The following is a 17406-nucleotide window of genomic DNA, read 5'->3' as shown; positions in this document are numbered from 1 at the left end:
AGTATTCCAGGCAAGCAGGAACATAGAACAGATCAGCTCTTTGTCCTTCACTGATCTGTGACCTCAGATCTGGCTTGAGGAACTAAAGTATTCATATACCAGATATAGAAAAATCTTATGTTATTTAGCATATTCTATCTGCGGCACATTGGTTTTTGTTTTTTTTTTTTTTTTGTCTATTCTAACTATAAAATGCTCAGCATCCAGTCATGACTAAGCCTGATACCTTTCTGGGCTCACCAAGTTTCTAAGAGCCATTTCAAGAAACAGACCTTACAGAAAGCATCCTCTCAGTCCAAATCATAGAAGCTTGAGGCAAGGCTTCTGAGGTGGCACAAGCTCCCTCACCAGAGGTCAAGAGGCAGCACAGAACAATTAACATGAACATTCACTCACCCCTACCAAGCACTACCAAGTGCTGTTTGAGATGAAGTCTGAACACATCTTTCTTGTTTGCAGGAGACTGACAACTGCAAATAAAATAGTTGCCATTTCACAGAAATACCTGGCATTACTGACATTATTCCTGTACAACATTGCTTCTCTCTCTTTCTTTCTCTGTAGTACAATTTGTTGCTATGAAATCTCAAGAAAGCCAGTGACTGATTTTCAAAGTCAGTGAATATCTAATGTGTGTCTAATAAGCAGCAAAATGAGGCAGATGTGACAACAAACAAAATGACAGTACAATAAAAATGACTGACATATAAAAAGAAGCTCAGTTTTGTTAAAGGAAAACAACAAAAACAAAACACAAAAACGTAAGCATATGAAGTGCCACTACTTCCTCCTCCAGCTTATTTGCAAAATCCATCTCGCTGGTTAAACAGCAAAGCACTGCTCAGGAGGCACATTGCTCACAGTGGGAAGAATCCCACTTTCATTGCAAGTAATCCTTTGCTACCAAGGACACGAGCAAGCGCGCATAATCCTGGTGGTTCCCACCCTGCAGAAAGGCTTGCAGGCACTCACGGTGTGGAGAAGAATGGAAGGTAGCCTTGGCACCCACCTTGCAGCCCTCACCCTGCAAGTATGAGGCAGCAGCACTTCCTGGGGCAAAGAAACACAGCAATACTACCTTACGGCACTGACAGTGTTTTGTAAGTGAGAGGGCTAAAGAGAGAAACTTTAAATCAGCAGCAGTAAATCCACCCGTGCCAGTTCTCCTCTCATTTTCAAATCCAGCCTTTGAGGAATCCTGAGCAGAGAAGTGAATCAAACCTTTACAGTGCTATCAAAAGCAGCAGGGGGAAAAGCACTGATTGTGCAGTGGTTTCAGATGAACGTACACCCGAGGTACCAGCAAACAGCACAGGGATTTCCTGCCTCAGAGAGCACCAGGCTGACAGATGGTGCAGGTGCTCCTGTTCTCTAGGGGCAAGATGATGCTACTGAGAATTGTGTCTACAGTGCAAGATTTATAAGAGAGAAATGGAACCATGCCACAGAATGAGGTATTTTGTTGTTGTGCCATGTCCCTAAGCTCCTGTCTACTCCTCTTCACATCAACCTTATTTTTCTATCTCCCCCTCCCCCGCTCCATCTTGCAGCAGCTCCCTGGTGCCATCCCATTTGCCTTTTTCCACAGAGAGCAGCACCACTCCCCAGCAGCAGCACTCTGAGACAATTCAGTAAGCTCTCTAGAGCTGAGCTCACAACTCCGGCTACAGTGAACACACAGAGTAGACAGATAGGTAAGCCAAGGTCAAGAGGCATTGTTGAGTCAATGGCTGTTCACCTCTTCCCTACCAACACAGGTCTGAAGTTTATTTCTGATCCAACCTCAAATGGGCTTGAAGATAGCACAACAAAAGTGCAGGAAGAAACAAAGAAGTGATTAAATTGCCACGGGCAAACTTTCTGATACAAGACAGTCTAAGACTCCATTTAAGCTCATGCAACTCTCCACTTGCACATCTTAAAACTTTGTATGCAGTATATCTTGTACCACGAGTTTCCATCTCTCCTGCAGCACCTGTCAAGGGTAATTCAGCCTTGAGAAAGGCAAGGAATAAATCAACAGGTGGTTGTTGAAAGAAGAGGAAATTACATGAGTAATACAAGGCTGGCTTCACACAAGAGTGAGTTACAGTGTGCAGCATCCTGATATGTACACACGGAAAAGTAGAAAAAGTATTCAGCAGAAGAATAGTCAAAGACATATCACAGAATCATGGAATATGCTGAGTTGGAAGGGACCCACAAGGATCCATGTTGGCATACCCGTGTTTCCTTTATGTGTGACCCAAATCTCACTCCAAGTGAACACAACTGAGAAATCACTGTAAATGTACTACTAAATCCAAATTAAATCTGCCTGTTTATCTGCTAATGGTCTCAACTAGCCATTCACTTGTTGGATTAATTGCTGGCTGTACATGGGACACTGTGTTGAACCCACACTTCCTTGTGTCAACATTGCTTCACCCTTCTGTTAGATTATGCATTGTCTACTTTACCTAAAGAATGTAAACAAAGACCCACAGAGAGCACATGTTATAGTCCCAACCTCAGTACTTGATATTTTTGCCCCACACAAAAAGGTTTTTGTTGTGCAAAAGCACCTGCATCACAACACACATGAATTAGGACAAGGGCCTGGATCCATAGCAGTCAAAAGAGGGATGTAGTTGCAGTGCGGCAACACTTGGCACTGCCCCATCCTGCTGAGGTATTCAGCTCACAGAAGAGCATTCACAAGTCCAAGCCAGACACCAAAATCCAACACAGCCTGGGGCTTAAGGGCTGAAGATCTGCCCTCTCACAGAAGCACTGACCTTTTTCATACCCTGGCTGCAGAGGTGAGGAGGAAATATTTTAAAAACCCTTAAAGTAACAAAGAAGCGCCCAAGAAAAATGTTTCTCAAATCTGTGCTCAGGTGTTGCATTCAACATTTTTGTAGTGAATTAGCTATTAATTTGTTACTATCTATAAGAGCTGGGTTCTTTTACAGGCAGAAACATTTCTCACTGCCATCTCTCTGAGGATGAGAACTCTCTTACCAAGTGGCAAACTTTGCATAGCATGCTAGTGGTGGTCCCTGCCCTCACACCCTCTGCATGAAGGAGTCCACACCCACATCCCCTCGCCTTCAGGAGAGCAACACAACAACCAAGCTGTTGATGACACTGAGGGAGAATTTTAACTTCTCTTCTGAGCCTACTAGATAGACAAGGCAAAGAGGATGCCCACGATGGAATAATTCTCCCCTAAGATGAGGACATGAACCAGGTAAAGAATCATGCACTTTATATATTCCTAAAACTATCAGCTCCTTTTTTTAACTACAGTAGTCTGTCAAGAAACAGTAATCCACAAACAAATTTTCCCTCTTCCAAATCCTTGTTTCTTACCTCCTTCATGAACACACTGTTTCTCACACACACAAAGATGCCCTTGAAACCCTAGGAACTGTTTTTGAAACTGGAGCTCCACAAGTCAGATAGGACACAGTTTCACAGAAAACAAACAAACAAAAAAAAGAGTTTACTACTCATGGACAAGCAATAAAAATACCATCCAGGCAACTGTTCAAACTGTGGAAAGAGACCAAGTTACATGATCTCTATTTGCTCCCTTCCCACAGACAGGCTCCCTGGCAGATGAAACACAAGAAAGACCCCATTGTATGCTCAGGAGGTGAAAGCTTGGGTTGGCCAGCCTTTTACCAGGCAACATAGTCAACATCAACCAGAACATGTCAATGTGCAGCCCAACAGGTAGGTTCTGGCATTTTCCAGGGGCCACTGCAGGGAGCTGTCATAAAACCCATCACATACAGCATAACAAACTTCTAGAAATACAACCAGGCTGCACAAGGAAGAGCAAAGTCTGAGCACTAAGTGATGCTGAAATCACTTTCAAAAAGGCTGTATGAGCATATAAATAAGGGGGGATGGATGAACTAGTTCATACCTAACTTCAGTGTGACTGGCCTCACAACCATGGTGTGCAGGTGTGTGTGACATTCCCGTGTGCTTTTTTCAAAGAGGAAATAGTGAATGCCAGCCTTCCTCCTGCCAGCACAGAGCTAAATGAATAAAGTGGCTCTGTCTGTGGAGCCAGTTTGTCACCTGCTACCCGAGTCAATCATGGGAAGGGTTGGGACATCCATTTTCTTTGGCATTTCACAGGGATTTGCCAGCATTCTCAGCTCAGTCTCTTCTTCTGCAAGCTCCAACAGTGACAGCCTCCAGCTATTGCTCCTCCTGGCTGAGTCTTTCCATCCTTTCAGCTCTGACCTGAATCTGTATCATTTTCCCAGGCATCTGAGCACAGATCACTTTCCCCAGAGCTGTTGCCTTGAGCTCTTGTCCTTGTTGTAACCCCAACCAGAGGCATGAGAGGCTGGCAGAGAACACTGGTAGTGTAGGAAAATCTGTTCCTGCAGCCCCTTCTGACCTCCTGATCCCAGAAGGCAGTCGTGGCTGCTAGCAAAGTTCTGCTTCATGCTTCAAGTCCTCATTTTAAACACACTTCAGACTGAAAAAGCCTTCAGAACAGAAAATCCGAACCTGCTGAAACCTAAATCAGAAACCTAAATTTCAATTTAATAAGACCTTTGAGAGTGTGTGCAGAGTAAAACATCCTGTTAAATCTATCATGTGATCAAATACAGAAGACTTGGAAAAAAAGACTTGGGCTGCTATTGGACACAGAAATGCAACAACTTAAACATCAAATTCTTGCTGTAAAGCACAGAGAATTTACAATAGTAACAGTAAGTTATGTTAGCAATTGTGCACCAAAATCACTGCACATTTTTATCCTTCCCAAGTTTTTCCCGATTGAACTATTCCTCTTTTCACTGGAATTTCAAAAATAGAGATATTTTTGATGCACACACCTGGAACAGAATTTAATTCTCTCTTCAAGAGTCTTAATGGTTAAAAAGTAGCACCAGGATCTAGGAGACATCACGCAGCTCTAAATGCATAAAATACTTTACCCACTTATGCGTTAATCTGGATTAGAGCATGGCCAGTCAATGCTGCAGTTCAAATATTTGGCATTAGCCACAGCCAGCTGCCATGCCAGAAATGTATTAGGCAGAAGAGAAGAGAGAGCTGCTCACCTCATGCACATTTCATGTCAAAATATATCATCAGTGACTGCACATCACACCTCAGCATGGCTTTGTGCGGAAGATAAAACGCTCTGATTTACAGCATTATAGATGTTTGCTAAATGCCTTAATTGACCTGTCTTCTTTCAAAGTGGCACATTATTATTAGCTTTCAGAGTGTGCTATGTAAGGCAGATCATTTTTTTATAATTCTTTATTGACACCTTAAAAATCTGTATTTTCCTAATATTCCTTCGAATAAGAAGAGTGTCTGCTTTACCTCAGCATTCAGTGATGAACAGCCACAGTCAGCTCCTCGTTACTATGGCAATATTACATAGGAGGTACAGAAACAGGCTGATGCTTTTATCTTCTCCCTTTGTACCTACAATATGCTCACTTCCCCCCTCCTCTCCTTTATTTTTGAACAAAACAGTCACAAAGAGGGATGGTGAACCATTCAGAGAATCAAAACAGAGGTTATTTTATTAACTTTGTTGTTTTATTAACTGAGGATAAATTACAGGTCTATGAATGAGATATAAACACCAAAGACCTTTAGATATGTTCTTGTAAACGAAATGTTTTCTTTTTTTTCTTGAAAAAAAAAATTTAAAAAAGAAGCCTTAGTGACCCACTCTGCTTGCTTCTCAAGCAAAGCTGAACCTCTTTGCCCTTTAGCTGTACCCAGGCAAGGATCACTCACACAACTGGCTGTTTCCCCTGAAAACAACTAAACCAGTCAATGTAGACACATTTGTCTGGGTCAGCTGCAATGAAATCCCATTCTTCATGTGACCCCATCCAAGAGGTAACAGAAACAGGCTCCTGCATGACTACTAACACCACCTCATCTCTATTCGTTTGTCTCTAGCCAGCAATGGTTTAAGCCCTCCGTTTTAACTCCCCTTCAGGCTTAGAGCAAAACATCTCATTTGCATCCCTTGACTCCGCCCCTTGTGGAAGCTCTCCCTGGTTGTTCCAGCCGAAGCAAACCGGATGAGGAAAGCTCACTGGGAGTGATGGTTTGGGAGGCAGACATGTTAAGCAGCTCAGTCAGCTGAGCCAAGGCGGGAGCTTTGCCACAGCTGAGGATCAGCCAGTGGTGGCACAGAGTGGCTACAACCAGCTTGTTCAGCTCCTTTTGTTCTGCTTATGATCTGTATTCATCCACCAGAGGTTAGGGATGCAGCTATTGCCCTCAAATTTCTTTTCAGATTAATCAAAAAGAAAAAAAAAGAAAAAAAAAGAAAATCATGGAACAATTTTCCCTAAAACAATCAGCTCTTCAAACTCAAGAAATGTATGTTTAGGATTTCTAACATGATACACTCCAGTTGCTCATTCCAGTGAAAGCAACACTTGGCAGATAACATTTGGTAATCAGTGGTTCTACAGACACTTCAGTACTGCCCTAGACAACCCATTTTTCTTTCTTCTCTATCCCAGTCTATAGTTTTGACAGCTACACATTTTCAACGTATGTTCCCCTGGCTTTCAGCATTTTAAAAATATCTTGCCAGTGGCAGTAGAGATTTCTGATTACCACACTTAAGCCTATAGACCATTGGTTTAATCTTTCAGAAATTTCATTAAACCCTTAGACATAACTTGCATATTCCAAATAATCCACAAATTGCAAGATTTTTATCTCAGACACCTGAGAGAAGCAATATAGCAGCACAGATTCCATAAGAAGTCCAGAAAAAGCAAAAAAGAAGACACCCCATCAGTAAACCGTCAGTATGACCCACAACAAGGTTACTAATAGGCGTGTGAATAACACATATTGCACAGTAAACTTTCCTATCAAGCCAGGAATCAAAAACCAGTCCAAAAGGCATTGTAAGCATCAATACACATTCAATATTTGCTGTTTCACAGTAATTGCACCCTGCAATATTGCCAATTTAAATTAAGATATCATGGTGATCGTTAAGAGTATCTGGGTCAGACTATCTTCCATTTTGACAGAATCTTTTTGTAGCCTCACTGGGAAAAGAATAAGAAGCCATGAGACGGAAAAAAAACAGATTAAGGTTTTCCATGTGCTTCTAATTTAAAGGAATTGCTTGCTAATGACATCTTGTGCATTATCCTCCAGATCAAATTGCCAAGCCAAATTATTTCTACCCTAAAATGACCTGAGTGAAGTCTACACACATTTTCCTCAAAGCTAAAGAAGCTGAGTGACCACTGTGAATTGAAAAATATTTATTTTCCATAGACCACATGGTTGAATGAAGTGAGCATTACAAAATATCCTCCTAATAAGCACTTCACACCAGGGCATCAGCGTTCCTGTTTAATGGTGGTTGTGCAGAGTGTTTGTGCCTGTCCCAAGAAGAGATTTCAAGCATTGCAAACTGATATGGGGGAGGCACGAGGACCTGTAAGACAGACCACTTGGTCAGAGGCTTTAAATTCACTCTCGAGATCTGTTCAGCACTTCACATGGTGGTAAAAGAATAAATCCCAGTGACACATGGCCCCACACAACAGCCTCACCAGAACATTTATTTAACTGTTGGCTCTTTTTCTGTTTGCTTTGAAACTTTGCACTTCAGGGGTGAGGGTGAGAAGGGGAGAGAGGTTTAGCTCACTCTCAGGAACTATATGAGAAGTTATAACAGTGGTTGCTGCAGAAGAAAAACACAGGGAGGACTGTATTATGCGAGCATGTATTAAAATGGCTGGACCTCTGCTAAGATCTTCACATATTAGGCACTAAGCAAATAAAACGCTTTTAGAGAACAGAGCTGTGATTACTACATGGATTGTGTTCAAACAAACAAAAACTACTCACAAAAGAAAAACGAGAGAGAAAATTAAAGCCGCAGGTTCTTGCTGAGACTGTCACCTGTTCTCTTACTGAGACTGTCACCTGTTGGCCGGGCCGGGCGGCCACAGGGAGAGTGGGGAGGTGGCCCCAGGGCGGAGCAGCCGCCGCTCGGTCCCCGGGACAGCCCCGGGAGGGTGGCGGGGTTCCCGTGCCAGGGGAGCGGCACAGCCCTGCCCGGGGACACCCCCGCCCCGGAGCCGACCTCCACCCATCACCTTTTCCCTTGACAATTGCTCTCAGATGCTTCACGCACCGAGAGCCTTCTCTGCAGAATTTTGCTTTTATTTGCTCCTATTTCTGTCCTAGGCCTAAACAGCCTCTGTTAGTTTTAATTTGAGGCATTTAAAGTTCGGTCGCTTAGTGCTGTTCCCACTCGGGTTTTGCTATTCTGAAAACTCCCTGGCAAAGCAAGTGCTGTGATTCATTTCCCAGCCCCTCACTGTGTGACGCACCTGCCCGGCTGCTGGGACCATGCTGGCGGGTGAAACTCTGGCAGCCAAGAGAATGTAAAAAAAATAAATTGGAACACCAGAATTTACTATAATTTGCTCTCTCCTGTGCTAATTGATAAGAAGGTAACAGCTTCAGTGCTAATTTATTTTTATGTTTAATTAGGAACTTTTTTCCTTTTCGTTCAAAACTCAGCTTTTACGAGCACTCAACTGTGATGGCTACAGGAAAAAAAAATGGAAGCATTACATTCCCGTTAGTCAGAGAGCTGAGAGCTGAACATCAGTTGACCATCCCTGAAGAGTTCATTTATCCAAAAAGCAAAACTAATTTGGGGTGTAGAAGTAATTCTTAGAGTTTTTATCACATCTAGCATTTCCACCCAAAATGTGAGCCCTCACAATAAGAATGGTCTATTGCCACTGTCCTGCAGCTGGCAATTAAGCACCACAGCAGCCACTCACTCACTGCCCTCCCCACTCCTACCAGTGCAGTGGGAGGACAATCAACAGTAGAACTTGTAGGTTGATATAGGAAGAGTTAAATAACTAAAATTAAAAAGAAAAAAAATATTGTAATAATGGTAGCAAAACCAAACCAAAACAAACAAGTGATGCATCATGCAATTGCTCACACCCACTGACCAATGCCAGACTACACCCCCAAACCCAGCTCCACTCTCCTTCCAGGTAACTCCCCCAGTTATATACTGGGCATGATGTTCTAGGGTATGAAAACATCCCTTTGGCCAGTTTGGGTCACTGGTCCCAGCCATGTTCCTTCCCAGTTTTCCTTTTGTGTGTCTCCTCACTGGCAGAGAATGAGACACAAAAAAGAGTTCTTGACTTAGGATGAGCACAACTTAGTGAAAAACAAAAGCTTTCAGTATGTTATCAACATTATTCTCATGCTGAATCAAAACACAGCACTGGACTGAGAAGAAAATAACTATCTCAACCAAAACCAGGACAGTCATTAACTCAAGGCAGCTGACTACAGAACACACACTGCAGGATTTTTTTATATTTCCAATTTCATAAAAAATAAAAACAAACCAAGAAATCTTTAAGCCATTCTAGAACTCTCAATCCCTCATGTTATGTTGTAAAGAAGGGAAAAAAATATTGCTCTAAAATAATGTCTTTTAAACATAACCTGTAACAGCTCCTTAAATAAAATTTAAAAGGACTGAAAGACCTCATTGCATCATCTATATCATCAACTTACTGTTATCACGGGGTGCCAGCCTCTCTCTCTGGAAGTGGCTCCTAACTCATAGCACATCCATTTGCTGGCTTGGTCCTCCGGCTGGGTGAGATCCAGGCTAGGGCCCATCAGCTGCAGGCATTCACTCAGTGAGGCTCACAGCATTTCCCCCATACTCTCAGAAGAAGCAAGATCACCTGTGAATAACAAATTACCAGCGCTCTTTCCAGAGATTGTTGGTGGAGGTTTTCCTCCCTGGGAAGGGAAAAGAAACATTCACATCTTTCTTGAAGGCCAAGAAGTAAACTGCAGTAACTTTTGGTTCTGGTAGTGACTTGGCACTGCTTTGGGCTCCCTTCCTTGCAGCAGTGTGAGCCAGGAGCTCACACACCTGGTCATTGCAAAACGGTGACTACTCTTCCACGAAGTGCCAAAGCCAAACCTTCTCAAAAATCTCTTCCTCTCTTCACAAAACCACCAATGGGAAGAGGCTTTTCTTAAGAAAGAAAACAGAATGTGCCTTTACCTCACAAAAAACACCCACAAAACCAAAGAAAGAGCCCCCCCCCCCAACTAAAAGTTGTGGTCTAGACAGATACTACCCCACTGGTCCTCTCAGGACAGCAGCCCCCAGACTGATGCCCTCACCCAGCTGTGTGTCAGATTCCTTAGGCACAGCTGGAAATGGTGTGAGATAATGGAGATGTTTGACAACAGCTCAGGCAATACTGCTTGTCAGGGCTTTACAAGCAAGCTGGTGAGGAAGATCACAAAAGAAAATAAAAGCTGGGCAATAACATGCTCCCCCTCAGCTTTGAAATAAAAAAGCAAAAAAACAAAAAAACAAAACAACTGATACTAACTGTATCAGTGGGGTGAGAAAGCTGAGAGTTGGGCTAAGAACCCAAGAGCAAACTCAGCAATGCATAGGGCTGAGGTTGTTGAGTTAGAAAAACAAGGGCTTCACCTGTGTCTGGCCTCTCAGCCTTGCTCAGGAGCAGCAGGAAGGCAATACTATTTATTAGCTACCTTTAAAAAAACACCCAGAATATGTGTTGCTTTGGGGTGTTTTTCCACTGTAAATCATGCTGATATGTTTGGAGGAAGAAGCTATCCTCCCCAAAGGAATTATTGATTATTTTAAGCATTCACAGCACCAGCTGCTCCTAACTCTCAACAGCTAAAAGGGTTATGAGTGGGAGGCTTAGGCTGAGGCAATTTGAAGATGGCTAAAATACAAATAGTAAAAAGCAGATGTAGTGAATTCCAGGCTGCTTCTTGGTTCTTATGGCAAAATCAGATCTATGCCACCTGAAAAGTGTTCCTGAAGACACCTGATCTGTTCACCAGTACAGAACCAGAAGGGTTCTTACAGTAATACTTACACTGGGGTGCAGCTCCACGGGCTGAGAACTGGGGGGAGCTGGCAATATCCTTATTTGCCCAGGGAAAGCTCTCTCACCTTGACTGAGCACAGTTCAGCAGAGGGGCAGAAAAGATGCTGTTTCACAGCATCCCACTTGAATTTTCCAACCACAATGTGTCCTGAACCCATGTGTGTAAGGTGGAAAAAGGTTCAGGCTGACTGGGGATTGGTGGGATAGGAAGTTTTTGTTCCCAACACTTCATAAGGCTTTTGCTCTCTCCTGAAGGAAAGGAAGAGTGATTCGTTCATTATATGATGTCTACTGACATACAGTTAAATAATGGATCTTAGCAGTAGCTATTCTGCACTAAGACAATGCAATGATTCATTTGAGGGTTTCCACCACTTTCTGAATTTCCACAGGCATTTTTTTCTTGTGGAACCTGCTACTGGGCTCAATTGTCTATTATAACACACATTAATAAATTAAATATGTGATTTTATTATGTTTAGCTTCCAGTTTTAGATACTGGAATCCAAGAGTTTTCTTTCAAACTGAAAAATTACCAAGAGGTAAGCAACATGCAAAAGGAACAGAAGTCACTGCTAGTTTGTAGGAATTAACTTCCTCTGTCTATTCTAGTACCACTTGTAAGATTTCTGGGCATTTCAGCTGAAAGTATTCAGAACACCAAGGGCATAATTTCTCATTTGAAGAGAGCAGAAAGGTGGCAATACTGAAAACAATAAATCTTGATGTTACCATTTAGTAAAGGAGATACTATTCCAAGCAGACATTAGTTATATGACTCCAGAGAGTCCAGTGGCTCTTAGCATCCAGCCCAAAATCAGGACTGCATAACCTCATTTTGGGATGAGCTCATCTCAGGCCTGCTTCTAGTTACCATGCACAATGACTTACCTAACATAAAAGATCTTATCTGTATGATCAGCTTTATTTAAATAAATTCTTTAGGGGAAATAAATAAATAAATAAGTAAATACTTAAACAAAATCTATCCAGGCAATTCTCAAGTTCTCAAATTCTTCATTCTAGGAGCAGGTTCTTTCTTTTTCAGAGCTGGCAGCCCTTCAATTCCAGCCCCTCTTACCCCCACTTCACACTGCATTTGCTGCAGCTGTGCATTCAAATTTATTGAATTTTTTGCCACACTTCAGACTCTGAACAAAGCAGCTTTCAGCCTCACAAGCAAGCTTTAATATACTTCAGCCCTTAATGAGTGAACCACATTTCATTGCAACTGGAGATATTGATTGTAGTTAATGTGAAACCATGGAGCAGTTTAAGGAACAACGTTAAGAGTCCAGGACACTCATTTAAAAACTCACATTCCCAAAAGTGAAACAAAAGGAAAACTGAGCTAACAGCTCAACTACTACATTTCCATCACTGTTAGAAGAGGGAAAAACAACCACAAAAAGTGGTTCTGACATCAATCCAGCATGTATTAAATTTGACAGGAAATTTGCAATTGTTGAGGCAGATTGACTTGAAGATGTTAATGAAAACTGGTAATATGACAGAACTACACGCAAACTCAGCTAAAATGATATGAAAATGCATGTGTTTCATAGCTATCACTACAAATGACTCTACATTTCCTTAAATGAAATAGAATTAGTCTCCATAAATTTTCATGCCCCATGCTTTTGTCTCTGGCCTTTGAACATAGCTATTTCACAATTGCCTTATATTGGTTAATTTTTTTTTTCAATGGCAGTATCAATGAATTTAATAGATATTTATTTTCTTAAACCATCTCCCCAGTCATTCCTTAAATTTCAGGTGGAAGAAAAGAAAAAGGTACTTGAACAAACATGGAGCAAAACAAAATGCAGCACATGGCTACATCGTGCAACTAATATACAGAAAGGTTTATCTCACATGATTTAATGGAAGTCAGCACAGACACCATTTGGTGTAAACAACTGATGTCTTAATGAAATTTATAATACCCAATTTGTACCACTAAACTTTGTTTTACTCCGCTAAATAAATGCAGCTGAACGTGTTCCTACATGTTCAAACATTCATTTGCAAAATACTTATAGAATCACAGTAAATGCTCAGGTCTGACTGCTGTTCTGGGAAGCTGGATAACAACAATACCAGAGCAACAGTAGGTGGCCGAGACACTGTAAGCCTGGTAAAGACTTACCCTTCCCTTTCCGCCCGTAATTTCTGTACACCTGGCCTCCCAGCCCCCTCCTCGCCTCTCCCAACACACAGGGCTCGGAAGAGTACCAGGCACGGCCATAGCCCGGAGGGGGGAAGGATGCAGTGGGCCCCAGGGATAGGAAGCTGGGGGACGCTGACAAAGGATGCTGCCTCTGTGCTCCCTCCCTCCCTCTCTCTCTCCCTCCCTACTTCCTTCCTTCCTATTCCACCTCGTACATTGGCAGTGGCTCGAAAGGTCGGGTGTATCTGAATTACTGTCTGGGAGGGGATGAAATCGCTAAGTCCATGCACAAACCCAGCCGCTCCTCTCCGGTTCGCCGGCACAGGGAAGCAGAGCTCTGCCCACGCCGCGGCCGCCCGCACGTCCCCATCCTCCTCCCGCTGTCCTGTCTCTCCCCGGGAGGACCGCTCCTCGCCGGCACTGCTGCCATCTCCCCCAGCAGCGACGGGCTCGCCTCCGCCTGCTCGGTCCCCTGCCTCCGCCGTCTCGCCGAATCCGTGGCTCTGCGTTTTCCCTGGAGCCGTATTGTCGGCGACTCTTCCGAGGAGCAAACGTGTGAACGGCACGGGCTCTCCGCACGGTGACCAGCCCGCCATCCTTACCTTATGGACACCGAGACAGCGGATACCGTCAGGCTGGGACAGCCCAACGAGAAGCTACCAAGGCGCCAAGGCTACTGCAACACAAGAGTCCTTTATTCAAATAAATAAAAATGAACTTTTATGTACAAATATACAAAACCATTACGCACATTTTATAAAGTAGTCAGAAATCTTTAAAAAAACCGCGAGGGTGGAGGCAGGACGCCCACAGCCGGTGCCCTCCCTCCCAGCACCCGGGCACCGGCGGGCGGAGGCCGGCGCCGCTCCTTTGTCCCTCGCTCCGGCGGCGGCGGCGCCCAAAGGATCGGCTCCGGGACAGGGGCTCCGCTGCCCGGCCCCTGCCGCCACCCGCCCGGGCTGCCAGGGCGCCGACAACACAACACGGAACACGACATCGCGGATGGCGGCCCCACCTCCCCCCGGTCCGACCGCTCCGGCAGCCCCCGCCGCGCCGCTCCCCGGTCCCGGCGGAGCTCAGAGGGTGCCCAAGTGCGGCAGCGTCTCCAGCCGCTCGGGGTGGTCGCGGCCGGCCGCGCTCTCCACGCCGCGCAGCCACTCGGTACATTTCCGCACAAGCCCCTCGTCCGCCGCGGCCCCCGCCTCCTCCTCCTCGTACTCCTCGTCGTCGTAGCGGTGCCGGTCGTTGAGCAGCGAAACCTTCAGCAGAGCGCGCAGGTCGCCGCGCCGGGCCGGGGCGGCTCTGCCGGCGGGAGAGGGTGCGGGCTGCCCCCGCTGCCGCTCCAGGCTGCGGCGCTGCAGCACCCGGATGGCCTCCGGGGGCAGGCTCAGCGAGAAGCGCCCCGCCGCCTCCCCCGGCGCCCCGCCGAGGCTCTCGCAGGAGCGGCTGCCCGCCCCCGGCGCCCCCGGGCGGCCCCGCGGCTGCGGCGGGGTGGGCTGGGGCCGCGCCGCCCGCTCGGCCGGCGGTCTCCGCGGAGGCGGCCGCTGCAGGGACGAGCAGGGCCAGGAGCTGGAGAGGGGGCCCGGCCGCTCAGGGGGCGCCCCCCGCGCCTTCCTCGCCACCTTCTCTTCTGCGGGCCGAGGCGCTGCCTTCTTGGGGGCCGAGGCGGCCGCCGGCGGCTTCTTGGGCTGCGCCCGGGCGGCAGCGGGGGAAGCGGAGGGAGTCGGCAGGATGGCCGGCAGGAGGGGCGGCAGCGCGGCGGGGCGCCCGGGAGTTCCCTCTGGCTCGTCGCTGCGGGCCCAGGGAGGAGCGGAGCGCGCTCCGGGCAGGGCGGCGCTCCTTCCCGCGGGCGGGCAGGGCCCCGCGGCGCGCCGGGGCTGCAGCCCCATGGCCACAGGCGGACGAGGAGCCCGAGCTGCCGGCGCGGAATGAGAGCTCGTTCTGCGCCGACAGCCGCCGATTTTCCCTCTCGATAACCCGTCCCCCTTCCCGCCCTTCGCCCGCCCCGGGAACACCCTTCCCCAGCGCGGGGTGGGCGAGCGGGCGGGGACGGGGGTCGTGCCGGCACTGGCCGCGCTCCCGAACGAGCCGCACTGACCGGGCTCGATGCGGCGCTACTCCGGCGCCTTTTCCCGGTCCTCTCCCACCCGCCCTACAGCAGAGCCGAACTAAAGAAAAGGACAGCGGGGCTCACGCCCCGAGGGCAAAAAGCCTCTAAATTCCTCCCGAAATCCTCAAGCGTCCAAGCGTAAAAAGGCATGTTTTAAAATCATGTTAAATTCTCTTGCCGTCTTAAAAACAAGAATGATAGTTTGAGCTCCTTGATTACTTGACATATCATGAATCCTTATTCATGGGCAGGCAGACAGGCCAAGAGACACACACTCAGACCTAGGGCTGGCTGACTGGAACTTAGTGGACAAGCACTGCCTGGTTTGGTAATGAAGAGTACAGTCCAGAGATCCTTCTTCTAGTGTCAATGCCTTCTGTGACAGAGCTAATGCTCATCCCCCCGTCAGAGGTTTGTTGTTTGTTTGGGGCTTGGTTTGGTTTTTTGTGATATCCAAGACAGCTACTTCCTATCTTTTCAAGTACCCTAGCCAACAACAGAGGTTTGGAGAAGTTTCACGGTGCAGAAATAAGTAAACATACATTTCCTATGGATCCAAGATGATTACCAGCAGTCCAAAATTTAGCCTTAGAAGTCATGGCATACAATTTCTACAGCATTTATTTCAAAGTACCAAAACTTGATCAAAAAATGGGTAGCATGTATGCAATCCACAGGGACAGATCTTTACACTTATGGTTCCACACTATCATAATGGGTATTACTATACTGTAAAGAGTCCCCAGCTGTGAGCTCTTGGAATACTCATACACAGTAAACAAAGACAGGATGTGATGGAGCAAAAGATACAGGCAAAACAACAGAGTGTCTGCTTTGTATGCAGATGGAGGAAGTAAACCCTTAAATGTTCAGGAGAGAAAAAGAACTAGGAAGGCACATGATGTAACTAACAGACCAAAGTGCACATGGAAGCATACCAGTACATGGAACTTTTGGTTCTTGAACCCATTCTCTCCTGGTGATCTAAGTGTTAACAGATGAATGGTAGCTTCATCATTTACCATAGTGGATAAATAAATAAATAATTAATTTTTGAATAACCAATGTAACTCTAACTAAAGACTACAGTGAAGGTGATTGTGTACCACCAGAACTGGTGCGTGATGGGCAAAACCAGCTCAGGAGCAAATGAAAGCCTGGCCCTGCATGAAAGATGGGATGGGACAGGATGGGACGGGATCTTTCCAGTCAGCTGAGGTCAGCAGCAGTGACTGGGGGAGGGGCAGTCACTTCCAGGATGATGCCCAGCACTGCCTATGCACATCCTCCTTCCTCTTCAATGCAAGCTGAAAACTGAAAGGAACCTAATAAATCACCCAAGGATGCCTCAGCATCCAAGAGCTGTAGGAAGAGTTGGAATAGCTGTCCCCACATCACACAGCACTAGCGAGCCCAAGGGCCTGCTGTGAGGCCAGGACTACCTGCCCCCAGCGCCCCCCCCCCCCCCCCCCCCCCATCACCAGCAAGGAGGATGCCTCCCTGGCAATTTTTTGTTACTAACCAGTTAAAAGGCGTGGCTCAGTTGGAAGTCTAGCTGCAAAATAATGCAATCACCCTGTACACAGCTTCCCCAAAAGTTGTTGCTATGTTTTGCAACATGCACTGATATTTAACAGGAACATACTGTACCCTCAATTTGTCTATTTAGCCCGAACTCTGAATACTAAAAACACTGAGGTTTTCTCCTTCCTGACACTGCAGATCACATCTTTTCAAAGCCATTCCTTCTTCTAGATTTGTGGATCAACAGAAGAAAAAATCCAAACCAAGTCAGTTTTGAACACACATATGTAAGCACATCCATCCTGTGTGAAAAAGAACCTCCTGCAATACAATATCAACCAAACATTAAAGATTTAACTTTGCTCCAGAATAACTGCATAGTTCTTAGCTGAAAAAAATCAGAAATGAGAATCTCTTACGAGAGCCATGCAAAGTGTTAGAGTACTTCAATCTATTATCAGATTAAGTCAGAATGAACAGCTTGTCTAAATACTAGAAGAACCTTTAAGGTCACTTCTGCAAATCTATCAAACAAATTTGTATACAGTCATATACAAACATTTATATTTTCATTTTTATTCAAGAGTAATGCTGAAATTTTCAGCCCTTTATAGCTGATTCCTAAACAAAAATGTATTAGG

At 45.7% G+C, this 17406-nt stretch overlaps 2 protein-coding genes across 2 annotated transcripts; both read right to left on the bottom strand.

Moving 5' to 3' along the window:
• Nucleotides 1-9507: 9507 nt before the first annotated feature.
• Nucleotides 9508-13763, bottom strand: LOC119698851. Its single transcript, XM_038131479.1, has 2 exons — nt 13111-13763; nt 9508-9761 (listed from the first exon to the last, which is right to left on the bottom strand). The coding sequence occupies exons 1-2, from the start codon at nt 13725-13727 to the stop codon at nt 9758-9760; spliced, it is 621 nt and encodes a 206-aa protein (XP_037987407.1). The 5' UTR covers nt 13728-13763; the 3' UTR covers nt 9508-9757.
• A 42-nt stretch (nt 13764-13805) lies between these two features.
• Nucleotides 13806-16696, bottom strand: PRR18 (proline rich 18). The gene has a single exon (XM_038131478.1). The coding sequence runs from the start codon at nt 15018-15020 to the stop codon at nt 14208-14210; it is 813 nt and encodes a 270-aa protein (XP_037987406.1). The 5' UTR covers nt 15021-16696; the 3' UTR covers nt 13806-14207.
• Nucleotides 16697-17406: the final 710 nt, after the last annotated feature.

The sequence above is a fragment of the Motacilla alba genome, chromosome 3 (genome assembly GCF_015832195.1).
Source record: "Motacilla alba alba isolate MOTALB_02 chromosome 3, Motacilla_alba_V1.0_pri, whole genome shotgun sequence".
Classification (NCBI taxonomy): domain Eukaryota; kingdom Metazoa; phylum Chordata; class Aves; order Passeriformes; family Motacillidae; genus Motacilla; species Motacilla alba.
This window is presented reverse-complemented; position numbering and strand designations above follow the sequence as displayed.